The following is a 26,863-nucleotide window of genomic DNA, read 5'->3' on the forward strand; positions in this document are numbered from 1 at the left end:
TTTTGACCAAGTCTTCAGCAGCAAATGAATTATAAGGATGGCCAATAATGCTACAAAAACAAAGTTACAGTAACAATAAAAGCTTATTTAAAACTCATTTCCAAGTTATATAAATTAAGGTGTCCCAATGTAATGTAAAGTGTAGGAATAGCATATAGAAAACACCCAAGAACTAGATTTAACCTAAAATATGGTAGCTATAACAAATATTCAACACTCAAAAACAACTTTGCTTATCTTCTTGGAATGTGGAAAGGTTTTTTTATGGAATAACTTAGATGATCTGGCTTTCTTATAAAAGGTATCCAGGAATTTTTTAAATAATGGCTCTTTTTTCTCCTCAATAAAATTCCCTCTTTTAGGGAAAGGCATAAAGAAATTCCATTAATCTTTTAAATATACTTTAAAAATAATAATTTCCCCTTTTTGCCACCAAAAAGAATGTTCACACAATAAATGAAAACTGTCTAAGCAGAATCAAAATATGATATTTCACATAGGGCCACTTGTTTAAATATTATGACAAAATATAATTGTTTCCAGTTGTTAAGAGAAAGTAGATATTAAGGCAGTTATACTTAAATTACTGGTTACAAATTAAATAGGCACTGTACTTTAATCAACAAAAGACCAGACATTAGAGACCACTTGAATGAGTGAATATCTCAGGTTCTGAGTTATGGAAGACAGAACTGAGATTAACTTTTACTTAAATAATGTTGGCAATATACTATAAATATTAATATACAGAGCAAAATGAATTGGGAAATCATCTGAGAAATAGCATACAAAGAAAAATGCCAATGGTTAGAATATACATTTTAACTCAAAAACACAAAGATATTGCTCCTTGGAAAAGCAGGAAGCAAAAACAGGAAGAATTATCTTAAGATATGAAAGGTAGGTTTCCAAGAATCAACAGTGAGCCACAAAATGATTTCTAAAATCATTTTTAAAATCCAGATGAGCTGTAAAAGTTAGCAGAAACTGTTAGAAGAATACACAAAACCAGTGAGTTACTGGCATTTTGGTAAAGATACTTTATAAGCAGGGATTTTATTTAAAATATTTAACAACCAGTATGACATGGGCCCCAGCAAATCAAACCAACTTTGACACCTGAATGGGTGAATGTTATCTCAGTTTTACAAAATAATACATTTAATTCATTGTTTAATTTCAACTCATTGATGTCCCAGTTGCATAGGGAATTATATTTCTGTCCTGTGCTACTATTTTTAAACGTATGTATAAAAAAAGTGGGAAGGATAGTCATTCAGCCTGAACTCAGGAATGGTAACCTTTTTACGTTTGGATTTTTTCCTCACTGTGGTTCCCTGCATGACTACCTATAGTGATGGACTTACATTGCACTATCATTAGAGGTTGAAATGGCAAAAACAAAATCTAAAATTACAAAATGCGAAAGAAAAAGAGGGGAGAATAACATTATTGCAATATGAATTATTCCTCACTGCCTGGCAAAATAGACATGACCCTCTTTATAGTGTATTCAATCGATGTTCTTTAAACACCTATTTGCATTAGGTATATGCTAGGCAAGGGAGTATAAAGATGAGTAACTACTGTTCTTGCATTAGAAGAGAGTGAAGGCAGATGCATAAACAGGTCAATTTCTAATCAGTGTAGTAATTATTCAATTTTCTGATATGGGTGTGCATAGTGTACTATGGGAATCCCACAGTAGGGGAGATCCTCTTGGCATTGCAGGCCATGAGAAGTTAAGAACCCATCTAGTTCACACAGTAAATGGAGTGAGGGACTGAAAGCAGTTGTCTGGATTCAATTCTGTGATGTTACATAACACAATACACAGTCATATATATATCTCCAAAAATAAACAAGGTGTTATAGCAGAAGGCATCCTTTGTTAAGAATTTCAAGTGTGTGTTTTTGTTTTTTGGTAGAGGCAGGGTCTCACTATGCTGCCCAGGCTGATCTCCAACTCCTGGCCTCAAGCGATTTTCCCACCTCAACCTCCCAAAGTATAGGCACCTCCCCTGTCCCCATAAAAGAACTTAAAGTTTTAATTTTCAAAGAACAAAAATACACTGCCAGCATTGAATGACAATAGGTTTAATGATATCGCTAACATTCAAAAACAAATCCTGAAATCTCAACCGCATTTCTCAGACTTATAAAACCAACCAAAGCACTTCCAAGCAGGCTTGGTCAGAGATAGCACAGCAAGCTAGAATTGGGTTATCTATCTGATTTATCACTAGAAAACCTTAAGAGGTGTGGTCTGCAGGCAAAAATCAACATTGACCAAATCACTGACAGATCAATCAGTCACTAGTAGGGTAAGGCCACACGCCTGCCCAGAGCAGTGGGTTTAGGAAAGAATCAGGCAGACTAAGATGTGTTCTTCCAGAGGGACCAAAACCAGATGGTTAGATAAACCCAGCTGAGGTGAGGCCTACAAGTAAAGGACATGACTAAATCTTTAATCCTAGAGGGAGAGAAGGTTAGTCTGAGATAGTACCAGGAATTACAGCTAATGGATCTTGTCATTCCAATAGGCATTTACAGGCTTTTTTCCCTGGAACAGTTCAGATACTAAGAATTCAATAAATGTTAGCTATCTGCTATATGCTTTACATGTATTAACTTACTTAATCCTTAAACAATCTCATAATAATAGCATTATTATCATTTTGACAGATTAAGAAACTGAGGCTCAGAGAGGTTAAGGATCATACTCACAGCCACAGCCAAAATTGAAACCCAGAAAGTCTGGCTTGAAAGCCATGAAAATGTAAGAAGATTTAGACTTAGTCTGTGTAATTTTCCATAGTTGAAATAATGAGCAGCTTATGACAGGGTTTGAAAGAATTTAGCTCAAGTTAAGACAGACTCAGATCAGGGCTTTCTACGGAATTTTCAGTGATTACATACACACTATAAAAGCAATAAGTAATACTTTTTCAAGTATTCAAAAGCACAAAGGAATATTATTAGCTTCTTAGCAGAATGATCATCTCTTTAAATCCCTTTTACTTGGAGAAGATGTTTTAAGAACTCTACCATTTATCTGTAATGCATTGACCTTGTCAAATTGGCTTTTGGAAATCAGACTTATTACTGATCGCCTAATAGAGGGAACTATCTGACAGGAGGAAAATACAATTTCATCCTCATAATTTATAGAAGAAGAACTATTTTAAAACATCAGATAAATTTGTGCTTTTCAGTGTCGTAGATCATTTGTGAAGGCAGATGTTTAACAGCTGCCCTAAATTCTTGGTTTCTTAAATCCACTGTTATTTGAATATTATAGGTATCTCTGCCATATTTATCCTGAGTTATTCAAGATTTATAATTATTAAAACATAAAACCCATCTCTTGATTTCTGACTTTTTATTAACTCACCAGTCATTAATTTCTACTTTAGACTGACCTTTTTATACCCACCCCATGGTAATCAGAAGCAACTTGCTGAAGTTCTAGGGAAGCCATTTCATTTGCCAGGTGCTTATTTTCTTCCACTAGAGTCTGCAGGTTTTGCGTCAATGCATTTATGTCTACCTTTGGGGAAAAAAAAAAAATGAAAAAAAGAAACTGTGTCAGATTTAAAAAATATTATCTTATTTTAAAAATCACAATTATAACTGTAAAAAGGAAGGCATCTTATACACAGTTTCTCCTGCCTCTAATGTGGAGATTTGATCAGTCAGTCTAATAGCCTTATGTTGAGCCCAGGAGTTCAAAATCAGCCTGGGCAATAGTGAGATCCAGTCTCTACAAAACTGTAAAAATTAACCAGGCATAGGAATGTGTGCCTATTGTCCCAGCTACTCAGGTGGCTGAGGCAGAGGATAGCTTGAGCCCAGGAGGTGGAGGTTGCAGTGTGCTATGATAACACCTCTGCACTCTAGCCCAAGCAACAGGGCAAGACCGTGTCTCAAGAAAACAACAAAAAAACAACTTTTTTTCTCTTTTCTTTTCTATTTTTTCAGCTTTTCCAGTTGTCTTCAGGAAAGAGTTACTGCAAATTATATAGTTCCCCTTTATTACTTTTGGTACTTGGTATTTAAGTATTAACTCAAGCTTATGAATATATATGCAAAAATCCTCCACAAAATATTAGCCAAATGAATCCAACAATATATAAAAAGGATAAGAAGTCAGGAAAAGTGAAGTTCATCCTGGTGAACACTCAAAATCCATCAGTATAATTCATCACATCAACAGGCTACAGAAGAAAAGCCATATACCATCTCAATAGATGCAGAAAAATCATTTCACAAAATTCAACATCATGATTAAAAAAAAACTCAGCAAACTAGAAATGAAAGAGACCCACCTCTAGCCAATAAAGTGTATCTACAAAAATCCTACAGCTAATATCAATCTTAATAGTGAAACACTTTCTCCCTAAGATCGGGGAATAGGGAAGGATATCTGCTCTCACCATTCTACTTAGCATCACACAGGAGGCCATAGCTGGTGCAATAATAAAGCAAAGTCATTAAGATTGGAAAGAGAGAAATAAAACCGTCTCTACTCATAAAAGATACAATTGTCTACATAGGAAATCCCAAAGATTCTACAAAAAAGATACTAGAATAAGTGAGTTTATCAAGGTTGAAGGATACAAGGTCAAATCTATTGTATTTCTATATACAAGCAATGAAAAATTGGAAATTTATATTTCTTGAAAATGTCATTTATAACAGTACTAAAATCATGAAATTCTTAAGTACAAATCTACAAAGTATGTCTAAGATTTGATATGCTGAAAATTACAAAATACCAATGAGAGAAACAAAAAAACCTAAATAAAATGGAGAGATATATCACATTTATGTACAGTCATGCACTGCATAACAACATTTCAATCAATGATAGACCGCATATACAACAATGGTTGGAACAGACTAGGTACGTAATAGGCTATACCATCTAGGTTTGTGTAAGTACACTCTATGATGTTTGTACAACAAAATCACCTAACAACACATTTCTCAGAATGTATCCCCATCGTTAAGACATGACCGTATTAGAAGATGTGATACTGATAAGATATCAATTCTGATTTCAATTGAAATTTCAGCAAAATGTTTTTGTTGAAATCAATAAGCTCACTCTAAAAGTTATAGGAAAAACAAAAGAAGTAGAATAGCCAAAACAATTTTGAAAAAGAACACAGATGGAAGACTCTACCTAATTTCAAGATTATAAAACTACAGTAATCAAGAGTTTCAAATTGGCAAAAGGAAAACACATAATCAATGGAACAATATAGAAAGTCCAGAAACAGACCCATACATTTATGGTCAATGGATTTTCAATAAAGGTACCAAGGTATTTCAAAGGAGAAAGAACTGTCTATTAAAAGATGCTATTAGAAGAGTGACATCAATGAAACTAGGGAAGTAAGTACATTCAAAAATCCTCTCTTCCATAAAAGCAATAAAAACACTAGCAAAACCTGTCAGAATCAACTTTTTCAGAACTCTGAAAATTAACAAAAACCTTACAGTAATATAGGAAGCGCTTATAGCAAAAAATTGGCTGAATTTAGGTAAGAACAGCAAGCTTTGTGGTGCTTTAACTTACCCTATTCCCATCCTCCATTCTCCAGCTCTGCAGTAGCTTTGAAAACCAGTGGCCCACAATTATAGTGAACACCAAACTTGGCAGTCACCAGAGGTGAAAGAACAGGGTTGGAGCTCTTTCAAAATCTCATTTACATAGAACTGTCATTATATGACCTATCTGGTGGTTCCCTGAAAGACTTCAGACGCAAAGTTGTCTTTATTTTGGCTGACTCAGAGCTCACCCAGTACAAAAAGCCTTTTTTCCAGGGGCATATATTAAAAATAATTAGAGGTAATTGATTAACTTTGTGGTTGCCTGAAGCGGTAGGTAAGAGTTGGGCAAAAAACAGTCTGGCCAAAAAACTCAAAAGGACGAGATAGGGAACGAGATGACCATAGCAGGTTTTGAACAGCTCCAACACATTCTTGGGAATCTAGAGAGCCATGCATGGGTACAGGGCTGTGCACATGTCCAGAGTTGTGTGCATGCTCAGGAAAGACCCAAGAAGGCCTTAAAACCTCACCTCTGGCAGACCTTGAGCTCTGTGCAATCAGAAATGAAGGCTAAAAGAGAGATGTCAACTGCATAAATAAGTGTCACATGCATGCCCCAAATGCACATAATTATTGAAAGCAAGAGACAGAAAATCTTGAAAACAGTAAGAGAAAAGTGGCTCATGATGTATAAGGGATCTCAATAAGATTAATAGCCAATTTCTCATCAGAAACTTGAGACCACAATGCAGTGGGATGACATATTAAAAATGCTGGGGTGGCGGGGGGAGACATAATCAAGAATTCTAAATCCAGAAAAACTATCCCTCAAAAATGACAAAGAAATTAAGACATTATCAGATTTTTAAAAATTGAAAAGAATCATACAAGGGCTTTCTTCTAGTTTAAACATACGCCTAAGGATGTGGCTCTTCAAAATCTCAGCCTAAAATGTAGAGTAATTTACCAGGGTCTCTATCTTTGTTGGGGTCTGGACTGTGGGGCTAGAAAGCATGCCCTGTAAGAAATACTAAAGGGAGTTCTTCAGGCTGAAATAAAACGGCATTAGACAATAACCGAAATGCATGTAAAAGGTAAGAGCAAAGGTAACAGCAACATAGGTACACATAAAAAATAGGAAAAATATATGTTTTATCTGTAACTCTTTTTATTACCTACAAAACAAAATATAAAATAAAAGCAATAAGGGAATTAAAATGACACACTAGATCTATTTGACACAAAAGGCAGCAGTAATTGAGAAACAGAGGAAAAAGCAGAAAAACAAATAGCAAAATGGCAGATGCAAATCCTACCTTAACAGTAATTATATGAAATATAAATGAATTAAACCACTCCAATTAAAAAGCAGACAGGCAAAATAATTTTTTTTGAAGATCCAACTGTGTGCTGTTTATAAAAGACACACTTTAGATCCAAAGATATAAGTGCACATAAAAAGATGCTCAACATCAATAATCATTAGAAAAATGCAGATCAAAGCCACAATGAGATACCACTTCACACCCATTAAGATAGCTATAATAAAAAAAAAAAATGACAAATGTTGATGAGGATGTGGAGAAATTGGAACCCTTGTACACTGCTGAGAATGTAAAATGATTTAGTGTTGTGGAAAACTGGTGATTCCTTAAGAGTTAAAGCATAAAATTACCATGTGACCGAGAAATTCCACTCCCAATTATATGTAACCCAAAGAATTGAAAACAGGTACTCAAATACATGTATATACTGACTCATAGCAGTACTAATCACAACAGCCAAAAGATGAAAACAATGCAAGTGTCCATCCGTGGATGAACAGATAAACAAATTGTGCTGTGTATATGTATGTGTTTGTGTATACATACATATACACACACATAATACATCCAATGACTATTACTCAGCCATAAAAAGGAATGAAGTACTGATATATACTATGTGGATGAACTTCAAAAGCATTATGCTAAGTGAAAGAAGCCAGACATGAAAGATCACATATTGTATAATTAATATGAAATATCCAGAATAAGTAAATTCATAGCGACAGAATGCAGATTGGTGGTTGTTAGGGGCTGGGAGAATGAGGAAACAGGGCATGATTGCTTAATGGGTACACGGTTTCCTTTTGTGGCGATGAAAATATTTTGAAACTAGATAGAGGTGGTCATTGTACAACATTGTAACTGCACTAAACACCACTGAACTGTTTACTTTAAAATGGCTTAATTGTATATCATGTGAATTTCATCTCAATTAAAAAACCACAGTAAGATACTTCACACCCACTGGAATGGGTATTAAAAAATGTGGACAATAACAAATGTTGACGAAGATATGGAGATACTGGGACTCTAATACATTGCTGGTGGGACTGTAAAATAGCACAGGCACTGTGGAAAACGGTTTGGCAGTTTCTCAAAAAGATAAACAGAGTTAGCACATGACATTCCTGGGTTATATTAATATCTAAGACAACTGAAAGCATATGTTCACAAAAAATAGTGTATACATATATATAGTATATACATGCTCATAGAATCATTAATAGCCAAAAAGTGGAAGTAATCTGAATGCCCATCAATTGATACAAAAAGATACTAAAACAACTGGACATCCATCTGAAAATAAAATGGACCTTAAACTATACCTTGCAAGATATATAAAAATTAATTTGAACTATATCACAGACCTACTATAAAACCTGCTTCTAGAGGACAACAAGGGAGAAAATCTTGGTGATCTTAGATCAGGCAGATTTCTTAGATATGATACAAAATGTATGATCCATAAAATCTTAAAAATTGATCATTAGACTTCATTAAAATGTAAAACGTCTGTTTTTTGAAAGAAAATGAAAAGACAAGCTAATAAAATAGAAAAAAATCTGTAAAATATATATCTGATAAAATATCTGTATGTATACAAATAATATTTTTAACTTAAGAATATGAATATGTTTTAAAATTCCTGAGCTCAGTAATAAGAAAACAAACAACTGAATTTCAAATGGTTAAAACAGTTGAAGAGATAATTCAATTTGCAATGGCAAATAATCACATGAAAAGATGCTCAACGTTATTAGCCTTGGGAAGAATGCAAATTACAACCACAATCATATACCACTAAAACTGAAAGAACAGACAATACAAAGTGCTAGTGGTAATGTAGAGAAACCAGAACTCATAATATACTGGTAAGAATCAAGATAATACAGATCCTTTGGAAAACAGTTGAGCAGTTTGTTGTGTTAAACATTTATTCACCATAGTACCCAAAATCCAAATCTTGATATTTACCCAAGAGAAATAAAAATATATATGTATATGTGAATATTTATAGAGGCTTTATTCATAATTGCAAAAATTTGGAAACAACCCAAATGTCCTTCAATCAGTGAATAGATACAGTGGCTGAGATACATATGTATATATACAATGGAACACAAAATACTGATACATGCAATATGGATGAATCTCAAATGCCTTAAGCTAAATGCAAGAACTTAGATTTATAATGCTACATATTGTACGATTCCATTTATAAGACATTCTGGAAAAGATATAACTTTAGGGATAGAAAAATAGATTAGTAGTTGCCAGGGGATGTGTGTGGAAGAAGGGATTGGTTACAGAGGGCACAAACAAACTCTCTGGGGTGATAGAAATGTTCTATATTTTTATTGTGGTGGTGGCTACATAATTGCATGTGTTTGTCAAAACTCATAGAACTGTACACTAAAAACAGGTGAATTTCACTGTATGTAAATTATAATAAACCTAACTTTAAAAAAACATAATTTTAAAAGAATACATATTAAAAAAATTAATTTAGACCACAAAATGGGACACTGTATAAGCATTATCATTTGGCTTAATAGAATCTCTCTAAACGAGCAAGCATCTTAGTATCTTTCGGCCCCACAAACTTTAACACATAGCCTACATTAAGACAAATGAAATCAGACAAGCACAATAATGCTGTGTTTTTACTCCAAACATATTCACAGCATTTGCCTTAGTCATGTTAACATTCACTAACATTTTCAAGCAAAAAACATTAATGAATTTAATAGTAGCCACCAATTTTCCCAATTTTCAAAAGCATATTTAAGGCCAAATTGATATTGGCAAAGTCCTTGCCAGAAGTAGTCAGCTTCATTCAAGGATTTTTAGGGTGGACTATTGTCATATCATTAGATATGAATGACTAAACCAGAGGGGGCACCTGCCAGCTTGGTGGCAACTATATTTGAGCTCAGGCTCAAAATCTAGCTTTTCTCCTCTCTCCAATTGTTAAACATTTATATGTATATATGGTAATATGAATGCCATTTGGGTGAACCAGAACCAAAGAAACGGTCAAGGTTTGATGACTCTATCCCATACTTATTGCTGGATTTCCTGTCTAGGATAACTAACACTCCTTGATGCTCCAGACGTATTCCCTAGATGACAGTGACACACAATCTTTATTCTCTTCAAATTTTGAAACACAACAGCAATTTTCTAAAGATTGGCTTTTATTTTATTTTAACAAGGATTTTGTTTCCCTGGACATTCTACATTTTAGAATCCAGAAAAGTGTACCTCAAAGAGTAGTAAGTGCTGATAGGGACATTGGAAGCCTAAGTCAGGTTATTTAAAAACAGAAGTCAGCAATCATCCCTTTGCCTCTCACAGGCCCATTAGCTCACTCTCAGGGGACTTCCTGGCTAAAATACTCAGTGGACTCTAGGGCCAGAGGCAGCGATGACTCACAGCAAACCCCAGATGCTCAACAAGCAAACGCTCCCCAGAAGCAACCTTCTGCCAGTGACTGGAGTGCTCTGAGTGGCATCCAGCATCATGGCTCCCTTTTTTCCCACATCTTGGTATTCAAAAAAATCACCCATTTCCTCATTAAGAAAGCTGATGTAGTAGGCAGCTATATAGAAGGAAATGAAATATAATGAAATATCAACAAATAAAAGGTAAAATACCTTGTTTTGAGCTAATTCCTTTTCCAAATTGCATTTTTCTTGTGCTATTCCTTTTTCTGTTTTATTAACCTGCCCAAAGGTGGGGAGGAAAAAAGAAATGGGTCAATTTTACAGCAGCTGACAAACTCTACCATAGCAAATACATCCTGCATGTCAATTAATACCTACACTGCAGAGATAGCACATCCTCTCAGAAAAGGGGCCAATCAGGGAGTCTCTGAGGCAGAGCAGACTTCACAAACAGCCCTGAAATTAGAAAGACACGTCTGCACGTCAGACTCTGCTGGTTCCTTCCTAAGTAGGCGGACAGGGCTGTTTCCCATTAACCTCTACTGTCCCACTCCTTCAGGGAAAATCAATTTTAAAATATGACCCCTTAACTAACATGAGGATGTGTGAATTATTAGTTACCATTCACTAATGCTGTATAAGGATACACTGTACTATTTAGCACAGACTACTTTGCATGCTAAAAGGCATAGATTAGCCACCTAAAGATTTCTTTAATGGGCAAATCAGACAAACTGCATCTGGGTTTTATTTCTTTTCTTTTACACTTAGAATACAATTTTAAAACATCACCACACCACGACTAGAAGGTAGCATAAATCTGCTCCTACATACCTCTCTCTGAAATCTTTCTTTTTCCTCTAGCAGAGACTTGTTCTCTTGCATCGATGCTTTCAATTCACCTTGCAATCTTCCAATAGTCAATTCTAGCAGCTCTTTTTGCACAGCTGTTCTCTTCTCAGCATCCTGTGCTTTCTGAATACACTGGTTATGCTCAAGGATTAAATGATCCCTGCAGGAAGAGAACAAGGAGATATGAAAGCTAAATGAGAATTCTACTTTAACAGAAAAAGCAATTAAATGTTCTTATAGAACATATCTCCTGCCTGAGAGCAGTTACCAAAATGTTCTAATAAAACTAATTTCTTGAGGGCACAGTCTTTTTATCTTTGTGGCTGGCCCAGCAAATGTAGAATTAAATGTTGTCATTAAAGATAAGAAATACAAATACAAGAACAAAAAATGCATAAGAAGTTGCCCATAATTTACTCACAGATGTGCTTGGAGTTCGATTTTCTCATTCTGAACGGTCTGTAGTTCACTTGTGATGCTGGCATGGGCTGCATCCAGCAATAAGTTTTGTTCTTGAAATGTCTGCGTCATCATTTTCTGTTCTACCTGAGGGTTAGGGGTAATACTAAAAGTTGAGATGCCAGAAAGTCATTTGATAACGTGTCATTTGGAGTAACGGATCAAAGACACTGAACTAACTTACAAGACACAAGTTTTATTGATCTAAATAAAATCTCTTTTTGAAAGAATTTATTTTAATGCTTAGCTCTTTGTCCTCTCCTGAGCTTACTACAATTCTATGATTTTATAACTCTACTAGCCAAGAGTCAAGATGCATTATTTACTCAGCCTGCTGAAAAATTTATGACTCCTAATACCAACATATTTTAAAGATAGAAAATTATACTAAGAATATTTTTGATATTCTGAAATTTCAACATGTTTAATTCTAAAAAGTAAAACAATATAAATTTATATAAATACAAAATGAAAAGATCCCTTCATCTCTACCTGTAACCCCCTCCAATAATCCCACTCACTAGGGATAATCATGTTTAATAGTTTAAATATGATTTAATAGTTTAACTAGTTTAATAGTGTGGATTCTTTTAAGAATATTTTAAATTGCACTCAGATACTGTTACAGCAAAAACACTAACTATTTTGCATGATTTATTTTCTCTGGCTCATCATTTTGGAGTTATCAAAACATTTTTATACACATATGCCCCTACCTATAATCCACAGAGTTTTTGCAAATACATTACAGAATAACAACTACTTTTATAAATACTTTTAAAAACACTTCTATTTAAACAATATTCGATATTAAGGCAAACCTTCATAGCTTCATGCTTAGTAAAATGAGATCCCACTTGTGTTATATTCTAAAATTTTGGAATGTTTGTTAACAGTGGCACATATGCTACATTATTCAGTCCACTCAATTGTAAGGCCACCAAAGTAGGGATTTTGTCATGTTCACCACTATAATTCTAACCAGATCTAGCACTGTACTGGCACAGAGTAAACACTCAATGTTTGTTGAATTAATGAAAAATATTTATGGAGTATTTGTTATGTGCAAAACATGCTTAGCGCTATGGGAAGTAACAAAGATATATAAGGTAACATCCTTGCTTCTGGGGAGCTCACAAAAATAATAAAGGAAATGAAGCATGCACATAAATTACTACTAGAGAAGGCAGAATAGGGAGTCAGCATAACAATGATCAAAAATACTGACTCTGGGGTCACCCTAGGTTTAAATCCAGCTCTATTCTTTACTAGCTAGGTGACTTTGGGCAAGTTAACTTCTCCAAACATCGTTTTCTTGTCAGCAAAATGAGGATAATAAATATCCCCTTACATAATGACTGCTATGATTAAAGGAGGTTAATATACATAAAAATCTTAGCACAATGCTTGGTATATAGTAAATATACTTAAAAAAATGAGATTACTATGATAGTCTGTTTAGTGTTCTAGGAATAGAAGTTGAAAGGGAAAACTCATCCCTTCTGGTAGAGATGATCCAGCTCCCTGAAAGCAACTTGAAGAATAAACAGAATTTCAAAGAGATGAAGATGAAGTAAAGAGCATTCTTAACAGAGAAAATGACATAAGCAAATGGGAAATCACAAGATGCTTGAGGAAAAGGTAAGTTCTTTAGGGTTAGTCAATAGTGTTCTCCATGATTCTATAAATGATGAGATAATTACTTTTCCTAAAGTAATGGTAAAGAGAACATTAAAAAGCACTGAGTGTGAGGTCAAATCACCCCCCTGATGAAAACTAAAAGCCACTAATAAAAAATAAAATAATACAGTAAGTTTTAAAAAATTTATTGTTAAAATATTTACTTATCCAGTAGGCCTGCACATTTCTTTGATCTCTCAGCCAGGATGGCTTTCTTTCACCTAGGTGAATGCTATCAGAAGTTCACTACTGGTAAATGAATACCTGTAGGATGGCTTGATGGTCAGCAATAATCCTGGCTTTTTCCATATTAACAGTCTGAAGCATGCAGCTCAGCTCTGAACACTTTATAGTCAGCTGTTCATTCAAAACCTAAGACAATATATACAATAAGTCACAGGTCTCTCCAATAAAGAATTATTTTCATTTATGTATCATTATTTTTTTTAATTCAGGATATTATGGGGATGCAAATATTTTGGTTACATGAAATACGTTTGCCTCACCCAAGCCAGGGCTGCAAGTGTGTCCTTCCCCCATACAGTGTGCCCCATTTCCATTAGCTATGGGCTTACCTCCTCCCCACCTCTTCCACCTCCCCTACCTGACTGGCACCCAGTGAGTATAACTACCATGTAAGCACCTTAGTGTCTATCAGTTAGTACCAATTTGATGGTGAGTACATGTGGTGCATGTTTTTCCATCCTTGTGATACCTCACTTCGAAGGATGGGCTCAATCTCTATCCAGGATAATATAAGGGGTGCTAGATCACCATTGTTTTTTGTAGTTGAGTAGTATTTCATAGTATACAAATACCACATTTTATTAGTCCACTCAGGTATTGATGGGCATTTGGGTTGTTTCCACATCTTTGCAATTGTGAATTGTGCTGCTATAAACATTCGAGTGCAGCAAAATCTCTAATCATTAGAGAAATGCAAATCAAAACTACAATGAGGTATCACCTAACTCCAGTGAGAATGGCCTCTATCAAAAAGTCCCAAAATAACAAATGCTGGTATGAATGTGGAGAGATCAGAACACTCTTACTCTGCTGGTGGGACTGCAAAATTAGTACAACCCCTGTGGAAAGTAATTTGGAGATACCTCAAAGAGCTAAAAATAGAAATGCCATTTGATCCAGCAATCCCACTACGAGGCATCTATCCAAAGGAAAAAAAGACATTCTATAATATGTATAATTATTTTTAATGATTACATAGTATCTCACTGTATGTGTGAACCTAATTTATTTAACCTATCCTCAATTGACATTTCATTAGTTTATAAAATATTTTCAAACATTTGGAGTCAATACCCTAAATAACTAAATTAAAAGGAGAGATTTCCTGATTTGGCGGAGCAACTGAGGCATACAGCATGTTATGATCCTCTGTTCTTCACAACTTTGAACACTGGTCCCTTAGAGCAAGACATCTGCAGAATGGAATTCACAGCATAGGTGCCTAGCCAGTATTATAGAAATCTGTTTCCACAATTAGATGTTGAGCATTCAGAATTGTTTAGCTGATAACAAAAAATACTTAAGCTCCTTCACCACAAACTATAGTATTCATAAAAGTAAAATATAATTTTACCATCACAAGATTAATGTTTCAAAATAAAACAAAAATCTTTTGAGCTACAGGTCATATACATAGTTAGTTAATAATCCTCTTTTTTTCTGATACTTTGAAATCTGTATCCCTGTGAAAAATATTCATCTTAATTATCAGTTATTTTTGCAAGGTAGATTGGCTTATGTTTTCATGAAAAAGTTCAAGGACAAATAACTTTGAATGAGCAATAGGAGGAAACACAAAAAATAAAATGGTATGAAAGATAAATGAAAGATAATCTGGCAGGTATCATAAGTAGTATGGGCAGTATACTAGTTAGGAATACATTCAGGGGCATAAAGTCATACACAGATATACAAACTATTCATCAAGGAATATCTGGGGGTGAAACAGAGGAAAACCCTCACTCTTTGAAAAGAATAGCTAATTTTCTTTAGAGCCAGATTACCTGAACTCAAATTCCAATTCTGCCACCTATTAGCTATGTTCCCGAACCTCTCTGTATTTCAGCTTCCTTATCTTTAAAATGTGAATAATAGATTCTATTCACAGGGCTATTGTAAGGATTACAATTTGTTAGTATTAATAACATAAGGTGCTTAAAATCATACCTGGAATGTGGAATGGGTTCCGTGAAAATGTTAACTACTATCAGTATAGGAAGAATAATAGTAGTTACTGTTATTCTTATTTTATTTAAAAACACATTTATTTTGTATGTTCTTATTAGAGAGAGCACAGCAACACTATCATCCTAACATTGACATAATCAAATTATACCAACATTAAAGTTATCTTAAGTGATAGACACTATTTCATTGGGCTCTATGATAAATTACTCCAGTTTGCCTGCGTATTTGGTGACTCTTATTAACATACATGCATATGTATACACACACACATATATAACATCAGCTAAATTTGAGAACTACCATCTCACAGGAAATGATTACATATAACTCCAAAATTTGGCAAGAATTTGTTAGGTTCCTACTGTGCTATTTGCTAAGGAAATATAAAGAAAGTATAAAACATAGCCCTTGCCACTGAACTGTTTAGAAGTTTTTGTGGGGAAAAAATATGTATGTATACATCTAATGAGTAAATTAGAAAGCAAACAAAGGCAAAGTGTAAACAAGTACATGATTTAGTGGTATATCTTATATACTTGTATGTCATGGGAATTTGAAGAGTGAATCGAGAAATGTAGTTAATTTGATAATTCTCATGGATGAAGTATTATCTGATGGAAATGAAAAGTTGGATAATGGTGATGGTACAAATTTATATAATCAGGATTAATTTTGGTCCTTGGTTCTTTAACTGAACAAAATTAAATAACATCCAAGAACTAGAGAAATGGTGAAGATTTACCTGTGTTTTTTCTGATGCTTCATGAAGAGATACTATTTCAGACCTCAGATATGCATTTTCTTCCTGTTCCTTGCTGAAAGACATTTGAACATTCTAAAGGAAAAAAACAAAAGAATTACTCTTTTTTCACATGTATTATGCATCTCTATAAAAATATCTGTTCTGTATTTTGGTCAGTACCAAAACAAGTCCCAATGATATACATATGTAAGTATCTTATAAAGAATTTTTTAAAATCTTGGTATCTTCAACTCTCAAATTTCTCTTTATTTGTAAATTACTTATCAAAACTGTTTATTTAAAATAATCATGAGATACTACTACACACCTATTAGAATGGCCAAAATCGAGAACACTGACAACATCAACTGCTGGCAAAGATGTAGAGCAACAGGTATTCTCATTCACTTCTGGTGAGAATGTAAAATGGTATAGCCACTTTGGAAAACAGTTTGGTGGTTTCTTACAAAACTAAACATATTCTTACCATATGATCCAGTATTCATGTTCCTTGATATTTATCCAAAGCAGTTGAAAATTTATGCCCACACAAAAACCTGTACACAGATATTATAGCACCTTTATGATAACTGTCAAAACTTGAAAGCAATCAAGATGTCTATTAGCAGGTTAATGGATAAATTGTGGTATATACAGACATGGAATATTATGCAGCACTAAAAAGAAATGAGCTACCAAGCCATGAAAAGACATGGAGGAAATGTACTAAGTGAGAGAAGCAAGTCTGAAAAGGCTACAGATTATATGATTCCAACTATTTAATATTCTAGAAAAGGCACATCTATCAAGACAGTAAAAAGTTCAGTGTTTGCCAGGGATTAAGGGGTGGGAAAGAAGAGTAGGTGGAGCACAGAAGATTTTTAGAGAAATGAAACTATTCTATAATAATACATAAAATATACCATAATAGTAGATATATGTCATTATACATTTGTCCAAATCCATAGAATGTACACCAACAGTCAACCCTAATGTAAACTATGGGCTTTGGGTGATAATGACATGTCAATATAGGTTCATAAATTGTAATAATGTACCACGCTAGTGGGGAATGTTGATAGTGGGGGAGGCTATGCATGTGTAAGGGAAAGGGGTATGTGGGAAATCTCTGCACCTTCTGCTCAATTTTGCTGTGAACCTAAAATTGCTCTAAAAAATAAGTCTATGTTTAAAAACTGTTTATTAAACCTATTCTCATATTGAGATTCCAACTAGAAAGCATTTGCCTAAAACCATAATTTAAATATACCTAGTATCCTTATATCAAAGTTCTGTTCTCTAAGATTATATGTTATATTATATATACAATTTTTCCTATTAGTAGTAAGATCTTTGATTTCAAAGGAACAGATTCAAGGATCTTTTAAAATTATAAGTGAAGATATTTTCATCCAGGAGTACCTGGGGGTGGAGCAGAAGAAAGCACCTTTGTTTTGGGGGGGGGGGGGAAGCTAGTTCTCTTTGAGATGAGAGAAAGATGACAGATGTGAGTTGTCAGTTGAGCTTTACCTACAAGGTACTTTGTAGAACGAGGAAAAGTGTAAATCCTCTCCCTACAGAGAGCGAGCCACCTTTCTTGTCTGGAGTAGAACACAGGGGAGTACACCTATTTGTATACCCTTGACCAAAGATCCATCCTCCTTTAACAGGGAAGGTCATCCTCTTCAACTGAGCACTCAGCTTTGGGAAGGACACTCACGGAGCAGTGAGGGAGGAAGGGGACACCTGTCTAGCCAGCCAGATCAGTCTAATCAACCCTGGATTAATGCGGTGACAGATGTTGCAGCCAGATCTCCCTCACATCCAAGAACCACCTTTCTATTTTCCCAGAAGCATCTCAAGAAAGATAAACATCACATAACACAGGATTAGATAGCATCCAGAAAAAGTATTCCAAATAGGATCCACCCATCAACAGGTTAATTTAGAAATGTAATAAGATGTAAAGTGTTTTTTATTAAATTACGATAAATATACATGACATAAAATCTACCATTCTAACCATTTTCATAGGTACAGTTTAGTGGCATTATATATGCTCACACTGTTGTGCAACCAACACCAAAAAGTTTCTTACATTTCATCAAAAAAGTTAATTTATAACAATTGGCAAAAACCACAAATCTCATTTTTTTTGCCATTTCACCTTTTCAAACTATAATAACCTGCACTAAATGATTTCTCAGTTCCTAATACACAATATTACCCTTAATATACAACATGAAACTTTTTTGATACAGCTTTTAGGGCAATCAGGACTATAAACCAACATGAATGAGGACACAGGACTTAGTGAAGAGAGGAAAGATCGTCTCTATTGTATAACCTCACCACTTACCTTGTTTTCTTCAACCAACTTGGAAATGATGTCATCTCTAGAAACTAAAAACAGAAAGTACACATAACTATGGTGATAACTTACTACATTGAAATCACATGGTATTGGTTTCCCTGACAAGCTTTAAATTTTTTTTAGTCTATATATTTTAGAAATAAGGAGAACCCAGGTATTTCTATCATATTTTTATACACTGGAAACTAGTCCACAGTTATTCACAATGGTAAACGAGGTTGCATGTTACTCAGTGCATAGACTATAAGTCTCTGAGAGATTTTAAGCTGGAGAGGAACATGATCAAAAGATTTTTGTTAGAGAGATCACTCTAACACAGGTTCGATAAAGGCATAAAGATCAGTTTAGTAGCTGTTGCAGTAACTGAAGTATAAAACAATGAGGGCTGGTAATGACAATGGAGATACAGGGGAAAAAAGACCCGTGCAATAGTAAGCAGAGAGGACTGTCAGGACTTGATGGCTTATTGGTGGGGTAAAAAGCAAAAGATGAAGGAGGGAGAACATCTAGCATCAGACTTGGGCAGCAGCATGGATAGTGGATTCTTCAACTCTACAAGGCAAGGAGAAGGTTTAGGGGCTAGAATGAGTTAGAATGAATGAAATGCTTAGTTTTCCACGTGTTTTGATGTATCTGCAGGGCATTCAAATACAGATGTCTAGTTGGCAGTAAGATACTGGTCTAGAGCTCAGGAGGATGATTTTGTGTAGGAAAAAAAAGATTTGAAACCACTCAGAGTACATACAGTGAAATGAAAACCAAAGACAGAAAATTGTGGAACAGTTTGGCATTGTATACTAGTAGCCAAAAGATGTAAACTTTTTCTGAGTAATGTTTTGACTTCATAGAAAAATTTGCAGTGATCTATTTGTTTTGTTTCACTTAAATATTTTAAAACCAGAAAATTATAAAATACATAAAAACTCGTATCTTAATAGGATACACCTTAGAAAACTATACTTTTTGAACACATGAATCCACAATTCAGTAGAATAAACTCTAATTTAAAATATGTGAAAGATCAAAAAGATAAACTACATGACTTATTTTGAAAATTCACTAATCAAACTAACAATGAAAAAGGAGTGGTTTTTTTGCTTGGGAGAACAATTTAATCACTTTAAGTAATGTTACTTGTTAATCAACTTAATAATTACATTTTAAAATTCACTGAAGCAAACATTTAAAGACATTCGTTTTATTAATCTAGTTAGAATAACTATTTGTACCTTAAGGTAAAAACTGCATATATATGTAGAGAGTCTACAATTCAATATTAAGCACATAGCTGGCATTCGGACAAGCTTCCTTTTCCTCATGTTAGTATGAATTACTGTTGTTTTAACATTCATTTTTAATGGCCTTCCAAATATTCTTTACAAAATTAAAAAATAAAGCATTAATCCAAAGGGAAAGCAACATAAAAAACTTAATCAGAAGGTCAAGTAATACGATAGGAAGACGTGTATTTTAGGCCCAGCTATTCTATTTGCTGTGGGTCCTTGGGTAAAGTCTCTCTAGATCTTTTTATTCTTCTATAGAAAGGGTATATTTTCTTATCTTTCTGACAAGGTTGTTATAATCCTCAAATGAGATAATGTGGCAGCACCACAAAATGCAACATGTATTTTTGTAGCACACAATCACAGGAAGACAGAAAATTATCCTGGGACACTGTCAGTGAGAACTTCACATAGTAATTCACTACCCAACTACCAAAAGAAAAAGGAGTATTTTCTGCCAAAAGGCATAAGTCAAAACATTGAATAGATTACTCTTTGCTCTATTTTTTTTATAATTTTCATTTCCTTTTTGGTATTCCCTGCCCCCATTTTAGCCACAGAGCAGAGAAGGCATACTGGAGAGAACCGGGCTTGGAGTTAGAAGATGCAAGTTCAAGCCTCACTTTACCATGTTTTTCCTTTTGTAACTTTGGGAAGTATGGATAGCTTTGAGTATTAAATGAGACAATTTACATGAAAGCTCTATGTAAACCACGAAGTGTTAATCATGTGAAGCACTGCACTGTAACTCTGTGATCTCAGTAGGTGAGACTATCTGGAAACTGCTTTAAAATAACATATTAACAACAGTAGTATGATAAACGGCTGATGGGTTGGAAGAAGCATGACTGAGCAACTTGGAATCAAGTCTAGGTTCTTCCATTTTCTAGCTGGGTCACCTTTCAGGACTCATCTATAAAAGGAGGAGATTAATCTAAGCTCTCTTTAAAGTCTTACAGTGATCCATCTCTACAAATGTAGGTTAACCAGAATAGATGGATAACCTGAAGAATGGAGAGTCTGACATGATGGATCACTAAAATCAGTTAAGTTGGCAAGGATTAATAGCAGTATTTCCTTATTAACATATTATTATTCAATATTCAATCTAGATGTTTAGAAACCAGATGTTCCTAACCCAAGTCCACAATCACTTAAAAAAGCCCAGGAAAAAATATTAAACAAAGAATAATTTACAATCAAGAGGGTCAAATCTATTAACAACATTCCTTTTGTCTCAGTGTTACAGGTAGAAAGGAAATCAGCAATTTTTTACATTCAGGACTGTGGGAAATACCAATAATACTGGCTACTTCAAGAATTTGGGATCTTAAGAGTTTTTATATGAAATTTCAAAAAACTAACAAAAGTGTGATTTCTGGCATCTATTTTCATACTTAGATCAGACTGGAGCTGTGAGGTAGCAGTCTCCAACTCTCCTTTTTTTTGTTGTTCCTGGACCAGTAGATCTTGGGTGTTCTGTATAGAACTGCGTAGGGCAATGCTGTTTTGCTGCAAAATATGCACCTGAAATAATATAAGAAAAATTCCTTTCTGTAAAGATTTCTAATAAACTATCTTACAGCACATGTGTAAGGCAGAATTTCCAATCTTAATGTCACTGAGGGGAAAAGAGAAGTTAGTCTATATGTTACAGTTGAAATCTCCATTGAATGCGATGCCTTATAACAGTGCTGTCCAATAGAACTCTACAGTGTAAGTCAATAGTCACAAGTTGCTATTAAGCATTTGAATGTGGCTAGAGTGTGTGAGGAAATGAGTCTTTAATTTTAACTAATTTAAATAGCCACATGTGACTAATGGCTATCATATTGGCCATGCAAGTTACAAGTTACAGTAATAAAGGATCATTTGCTAATTCCTTAAGTAGAATCCTTGTTATAAATTAGCTGTGAAGGATAGCCATTGGTTAAAATAATAAAGATTATGTAATACAATTACAAGTATTAAAATATGAAAACACTAATTGCCTTGGGTAGTTAGAATTTAAAGTATTCTAAATTATATGTTGGTACTTCAAATAACGACTATGATGAAGAGAAAAATATGGTTAAAATAAATAATTGAAAACAGCAGTGTAAACATATTCTTGATTGCTTTACTTATTGATATTCTTTGCTTCAAGTGTTAGATCAGTCTTGTTTTTATTTTCTGTCCATATCACATACATATAGCACAAGACCAGGGCAATTCCTTCCAAAATCAGTGCCTATAATAGAGATTGTATGGGAAGGATATTGTATCAGGAGCTAAGAGTTCATCTCTATAAAGCTTGAGGCAAATTAACCTCTCTGGTCCTTAGTGCCCTCATCATAAATTAAAAGTGTTGGATTAAATGACAGAATTCTTTCTTATTTTGCACTAATTTTTTTTCAAAACTGTAGTAAGAATGTTAACAGACTACTACAGAAAAATAAATATTTTAATAAATTAGCAGAAATTAGCAAAAGTCTAAGTTTAAAGTAAAACATCAGCTTTTCTTGTTTGGTTTCACTGCCCTAACATAAATGAGGAGAGGAAATCTTTCTACCTGTTTCCGTTCCACCTCCACTGTTGATTCCATTTCTCGTATTTTGAGTAGCATGGCTGATCCAGATTTCTCAAGAGATTCCCTGAGGTGCCTCTCCTGAGCCAGTTGTCGCCTTAGCTACAGAGCAATATTGCAGTTAGGCAAGACCAACTGAACATCATACTAGTTTAACAAAGATCAAAGTTACTGTGAAAAGTTTACAAGGCAAGCCACCTCACCCCCAAACATTCTCCATTTGTTTATGACTGCTCAGAGACATGCTTTTCTTTCTCCCTAATGGATAAGCTTTTAAGAAATATAGATCAAATTTATTGTCATCATGTTCATATTGTTTAAGTCTGTTTTCCAAATTAGAGGTCAAGACAGCACTTAGGAAAAGGAAAAAAAAAAGAACAGAATAGAAAGAAAACATCAGCATGCAAAGTAAGTATTGCTTCATGAAATGTATTTGTATATGTACGTGTGTAGTGTTGCTGCATAAAATACACGTCTTACAATGAATGGGTTGTTGTCAAATAGAGTTTGAAAAACACTGGTATCTTACCTTAGTGTGTATTTTATGGTTTTATTTTTCAACTCTTAAACTGTTAAGTAGCAAGCAAAACTGACACTCCAAAATTTGAGTACTGTGATATTGTAATATAAGAAAAATATATTTGGTATCTGACCCTGGTTCCTGGCACACAATTTCAAAAAACCTTGGAATCTCCTGATAAAAGTGTCTTTTGTATGCTAATGAGATGACTGGTTGGTGGTAGGGTGGGGGCTAGATAGCTTCTGGATTGGGGCTGGTCACAAGCAGGACCAAGGCATGATTATTATGACTTTCAGCATCACCTCCCAGCCTCCAGTGAGGGGAGATGGGCTAAAGGTTGAGTTGATCATCAATGACCAATGATTTAATCAATCATGCCTATGTAATGAGGTCCCCATAAAAATCCAAAAGGACTTGGTGTGGAGAGCTTCTGGAGAGTTGAACATGCAGAGGTGTAATTGGCTCCATGAACAAATTTCAATGACCCCTACATGTTTTCTTGTAATCCTCTCCCTTAACTAATCACTTGACCTTTTGAGTTGTTTCCCAGAAATGGAGCCTTTTCTCCAGGACAGAGGAGCTGAGATTCTGAAGGCCCCTGGGCAGACTTCCCAAGCCAAGACTCATCATCATCCTCTACAACCTGCCCCCAATGCACGTAGTCCCTTATTAGTCATACCACATGTCCCAAGGCACGTGGCCCCTCCTTTAAAAGTCCATGATCTCCGTTAGTTGGTAGATTTGAGACAGCTTCTCTACCATCTTTTTCATATTAAAAATTCCTTTTTTCCTTGGCAATCCTTGTCTCAATTGGACCTTTGTGCTAACTGGACCTAGGCCAAAACTCTCTTGCAGTTTCGATGACAGAGGTACCTGGAAGGTGGCAAGCCTGGAGATGACATGGAAATCCTGCACCCCTTTCTCACACGCCTTGCTCTGTGTATCTCTTCCATCTGGCTATTCATCAGTACCCTCTGTAATGTCCTTTATAATAAATGGGTAACTGTAAGTAAAGTGCTTCCCTGATTTCTGTGAACTGATCTAGCAAATTAATTGAACTCAGGAAGGGGATCATGGAAATCTCAATGTATAGCCCATCAGTCAGAAGGACAGCTCATGACCTGGAGCAAAATTGGCATCTGAAGTGGGGGGTAGTCTTGTGGGACTGAGCCCTTAACCTGTGGAATCTGACACTGTCTCCAGGTGACAGTTTCAGAATTGAATTGAATTATAGGACATCCAGCTGGTGTCTGCTAGAAAACAGAATTGCTTAGTATGTGGGGAGAAATCCCCACACCTCTGGTGTCAGAAATGTTGTGTTGAGTGGTATGTGAGAATATGAAAACATATGTTAGTATTTTCTTATTTTGGAGGTATCCTGACCTTGTTTCTGTCAATAAAGGACCCTAAAATGATTCACATAAAATATAAAGACAGTTATGAGTCTTTTATCATGAGGTAAAAAGACCCTTTCCAACTTAAAAGGGAATTGTAGAAAATGCTATTCCTTTTATGAAGTGATGTTAAATTGAAATTCTATTTTTTAAACACCAGTGAATATACTTTATTCTCTAAATTGTGCACATATTTTATATGTGTTTTCCTTATAGAGGACATATTTTATAATTTTTAAAAAGCTAAGTTAAAGAATGTGTTGGAATAAAATTGTAAGACTGCTGATTTTGGAAATGCTATATGATTTTCTTAATCATATCCCTGATATTGGACAAGTAAATTTTTCCAATTTTTCTCTATTCTACATACTGCTCTCCTGAACATATTTGTGAGTCAGTATTTCATGACATTTCTGATTATTACCTTCAGATATATTCCTACAAGAATCACTAGGTTAAAGGTATAAACATTTTTTAGAATTATGATACCATAATTTTCCTTCCAATATTACCTTCCTACCAGTAACATCTGAATAAATCTCATCAGCAGTATGTACTATTATCTTACATCTTTTCTAATCTAATAAATGAAAACTAAAATCTTAATGTCTTTGCATTTCTTTGGTTACTGGTGAGATTAAACATCTTCTAATATGGTTATTAGCTCTTTATATATTTCTTTCATGAACTGTCAGTACTTATTCTTTGCCCCCTGTTTTTTGGGTATTTCTAATCAATTTTAAGTTCTTTAGAAGGAAAAATTATTAGCTGTCTCGTTTTGTTTTTTTTTTTTTTGAGATAGAGTCTCACTCTGTTGCCCGGGCTAGAGTGCTGTGGGGTCAGCCTAGCTCACGGCAACCTCAAACTCCTGGGCTCAAGCGATCCTCCTGCCTCAGCCTCCCTAGTAGCTGGGACTACAGGCATGTGCCACCAGGCCCAGCTAAATTTTTCTATATATATTTTTAGCTGTCCATATAATTTCTTTCTATTTTTAGTAGAGACAGGGTCTCGCTCTTGCTCAGGCTGGTCTCGAAGTCCTGAGCTCAAACAATCCACCCGCCTCGGCCTCCCAGAGTGCTAGGATTACAGGTGTGAGCCACCACGCCCGCCTAGCTGTCTAGTTTTATTATAATGTTTTATTCGTTTTGCTTTCTACATGTAGAAGTTTTAAATTCTTATATGATCAAATCTATTGAGCTTTTTATAATTTTGTTCCTCTTTTCAAGCTTAGAAATTGCTTACCAATCCAATGATAAGTCAAATATTATAATCTTGTATAAGAATGAGCCATAGTTTTTATTTTGGGCTGTATTTTTTCAGGTTTTAGTATTAGATTATAATTACTTTATCATATAGAATAGCTTAATATACTTCTCTAAGCTTTGTATCAAATTATAGTATAATTTCCTCAAGATGTAATTTGTACTCACCCATGAAATCACCTAATTTGTATTTTAGTTGCATCACTGTCAAATGTTATTCAGTCTAGAGTTCATCCAGAATTAAATATTTCACTTTTGAATTCCATATTTATCATTCCCATGATATAGGCTTAAAAAGATTTAGCTAGCCACTTTTTTAAAGAATGGTAACTTTTATAAAGAGACATTTTCCTTTTTTATACATGACACACATATAATGTATAAAAGTACATTATAGAGAGAATCTCTAGTTGATAATTATACTAATGAGGTATTCATTTCCAAAGCATTATTAAGGGCAATCAATCTGTTCAATGTTTTCAGATCCATATTTTACATATACATATATACATATTTCACATATTTTATATATATATATATATTTCCTATCTCTTAGGAAGATAGATACCACATTTCCTCTATCTGTATATAGTCCTATGTTATGGGCTGAATTGTGTCCCCCCAAAATTCTTATGTTGAAGTTTAACACTCAAGTACCTCACAATGTGACCATTTGAAGACAGGGCTTTTAAAGAGGTGATTAAGTTAAAATAAAAAGAAATTTTAACACACAGAGACACCAGGGAGGCACACACACAGAGAAATGAGCATATGACGGCACAGCAAGAAGGTGGCCCCTTGCAAGCCTTGTTGGAGAGGCCTTGGGAGAAATCAACTCTCTTGACACCTTAATCTTGGACTTCTAGCCTCCAGAACTAAATAACAACAGAAATAAATTTCTGTTAATGCCACCCAGTCTGTGGGGCTTTGCTAGGGCACCCAGGCAAATTATTAATAATACACCCTTCTTGCTTCACATACCCTCAAAATGCCCGTTTGACCTGTACAGTCCTTCTGCAGGTCCTTGACAGAGTTCAATCAAAATTCAAAATACTTTGCTACAGCACCAAGAATTAAGAATAAGACTTTCCCCATAAGTAATAATGTTAAGCAGGAATCCAGTGAAGAAAGGATAATCTTTCAACAAATGGTAATAGAACCACTAGACATCCACATGCAAAAAA

General features: G+C 34.6%; 1 protein-coding gene across 2 annotated transcripts in view; it reads right to left on the bottom strand.

Moving 5' to 3' along the window:
• Nucleotides 1–26,863, bottom strand: part of CCDC150 (coiled-coil domain containing 150) — a 65,873-nt gene that overhangs the window by 29,196 nt on the left and 9,814 nt on the right. The window contains exons 6-13 of one of the 2 annotated variants that reach the window (XM_069469028.1): nucleotides 22,489–22,605; nucleotides 21,335–21,464; nucleotides 18,640–18,683; nucleotides 16,281–16,373; nucleotides 13,589–13,696; nucleotides 11,607–11,731; nucleotides 11,168–11,345; nucleotides 10,544–10,612 (exon numbers count right to left, since the gene is read on the bottom strand). In XM_069469028.1, the coding sequence (XP_069325129.1) occupies nucleotides 10,544–10,612; nucleotides 11,168–11,345; nucleotides 11,607–11,731; nucleotides 13,589–13,696; nucleotides 16,281–16,373; nucleotides 18,640–18,683; nucleotides 21,335–21,464; nucleotides 22,489–22,605 (864 nt within the window). Of the gene's footprint in view, nucleotides 1–3,436; nucleotides 3,551–10,543; nucleotides 10,613–11,167; nucleotides 11,346–11,606; nucleotides 11,732–13,588; nucleotides 13,697–16,280; nucleotides 16,374–18,639; nucleotides 18,684–21,334; nucleotides 21,465–22,488; nucleotides 22,606–26,863 lie in introns of both variants that reach the window. The other variant, XM_069469036.1, reaches the window with a different exon arrangement.

This window comes from Eulemur rufifrons, chromosome 1, assembly GCF_041146395.1.
Source record: "Eulemur rufifrons isolate Redbay chromosome 1, OSU_ERuf_1, whole genome shotgun sequence".
Taxonomy (NCBI): Eukaryota; Metazoa; Chordata; class Mammalia; order Primates; family Lemuridae; genus Eulemur; species Eulemur rufifrons.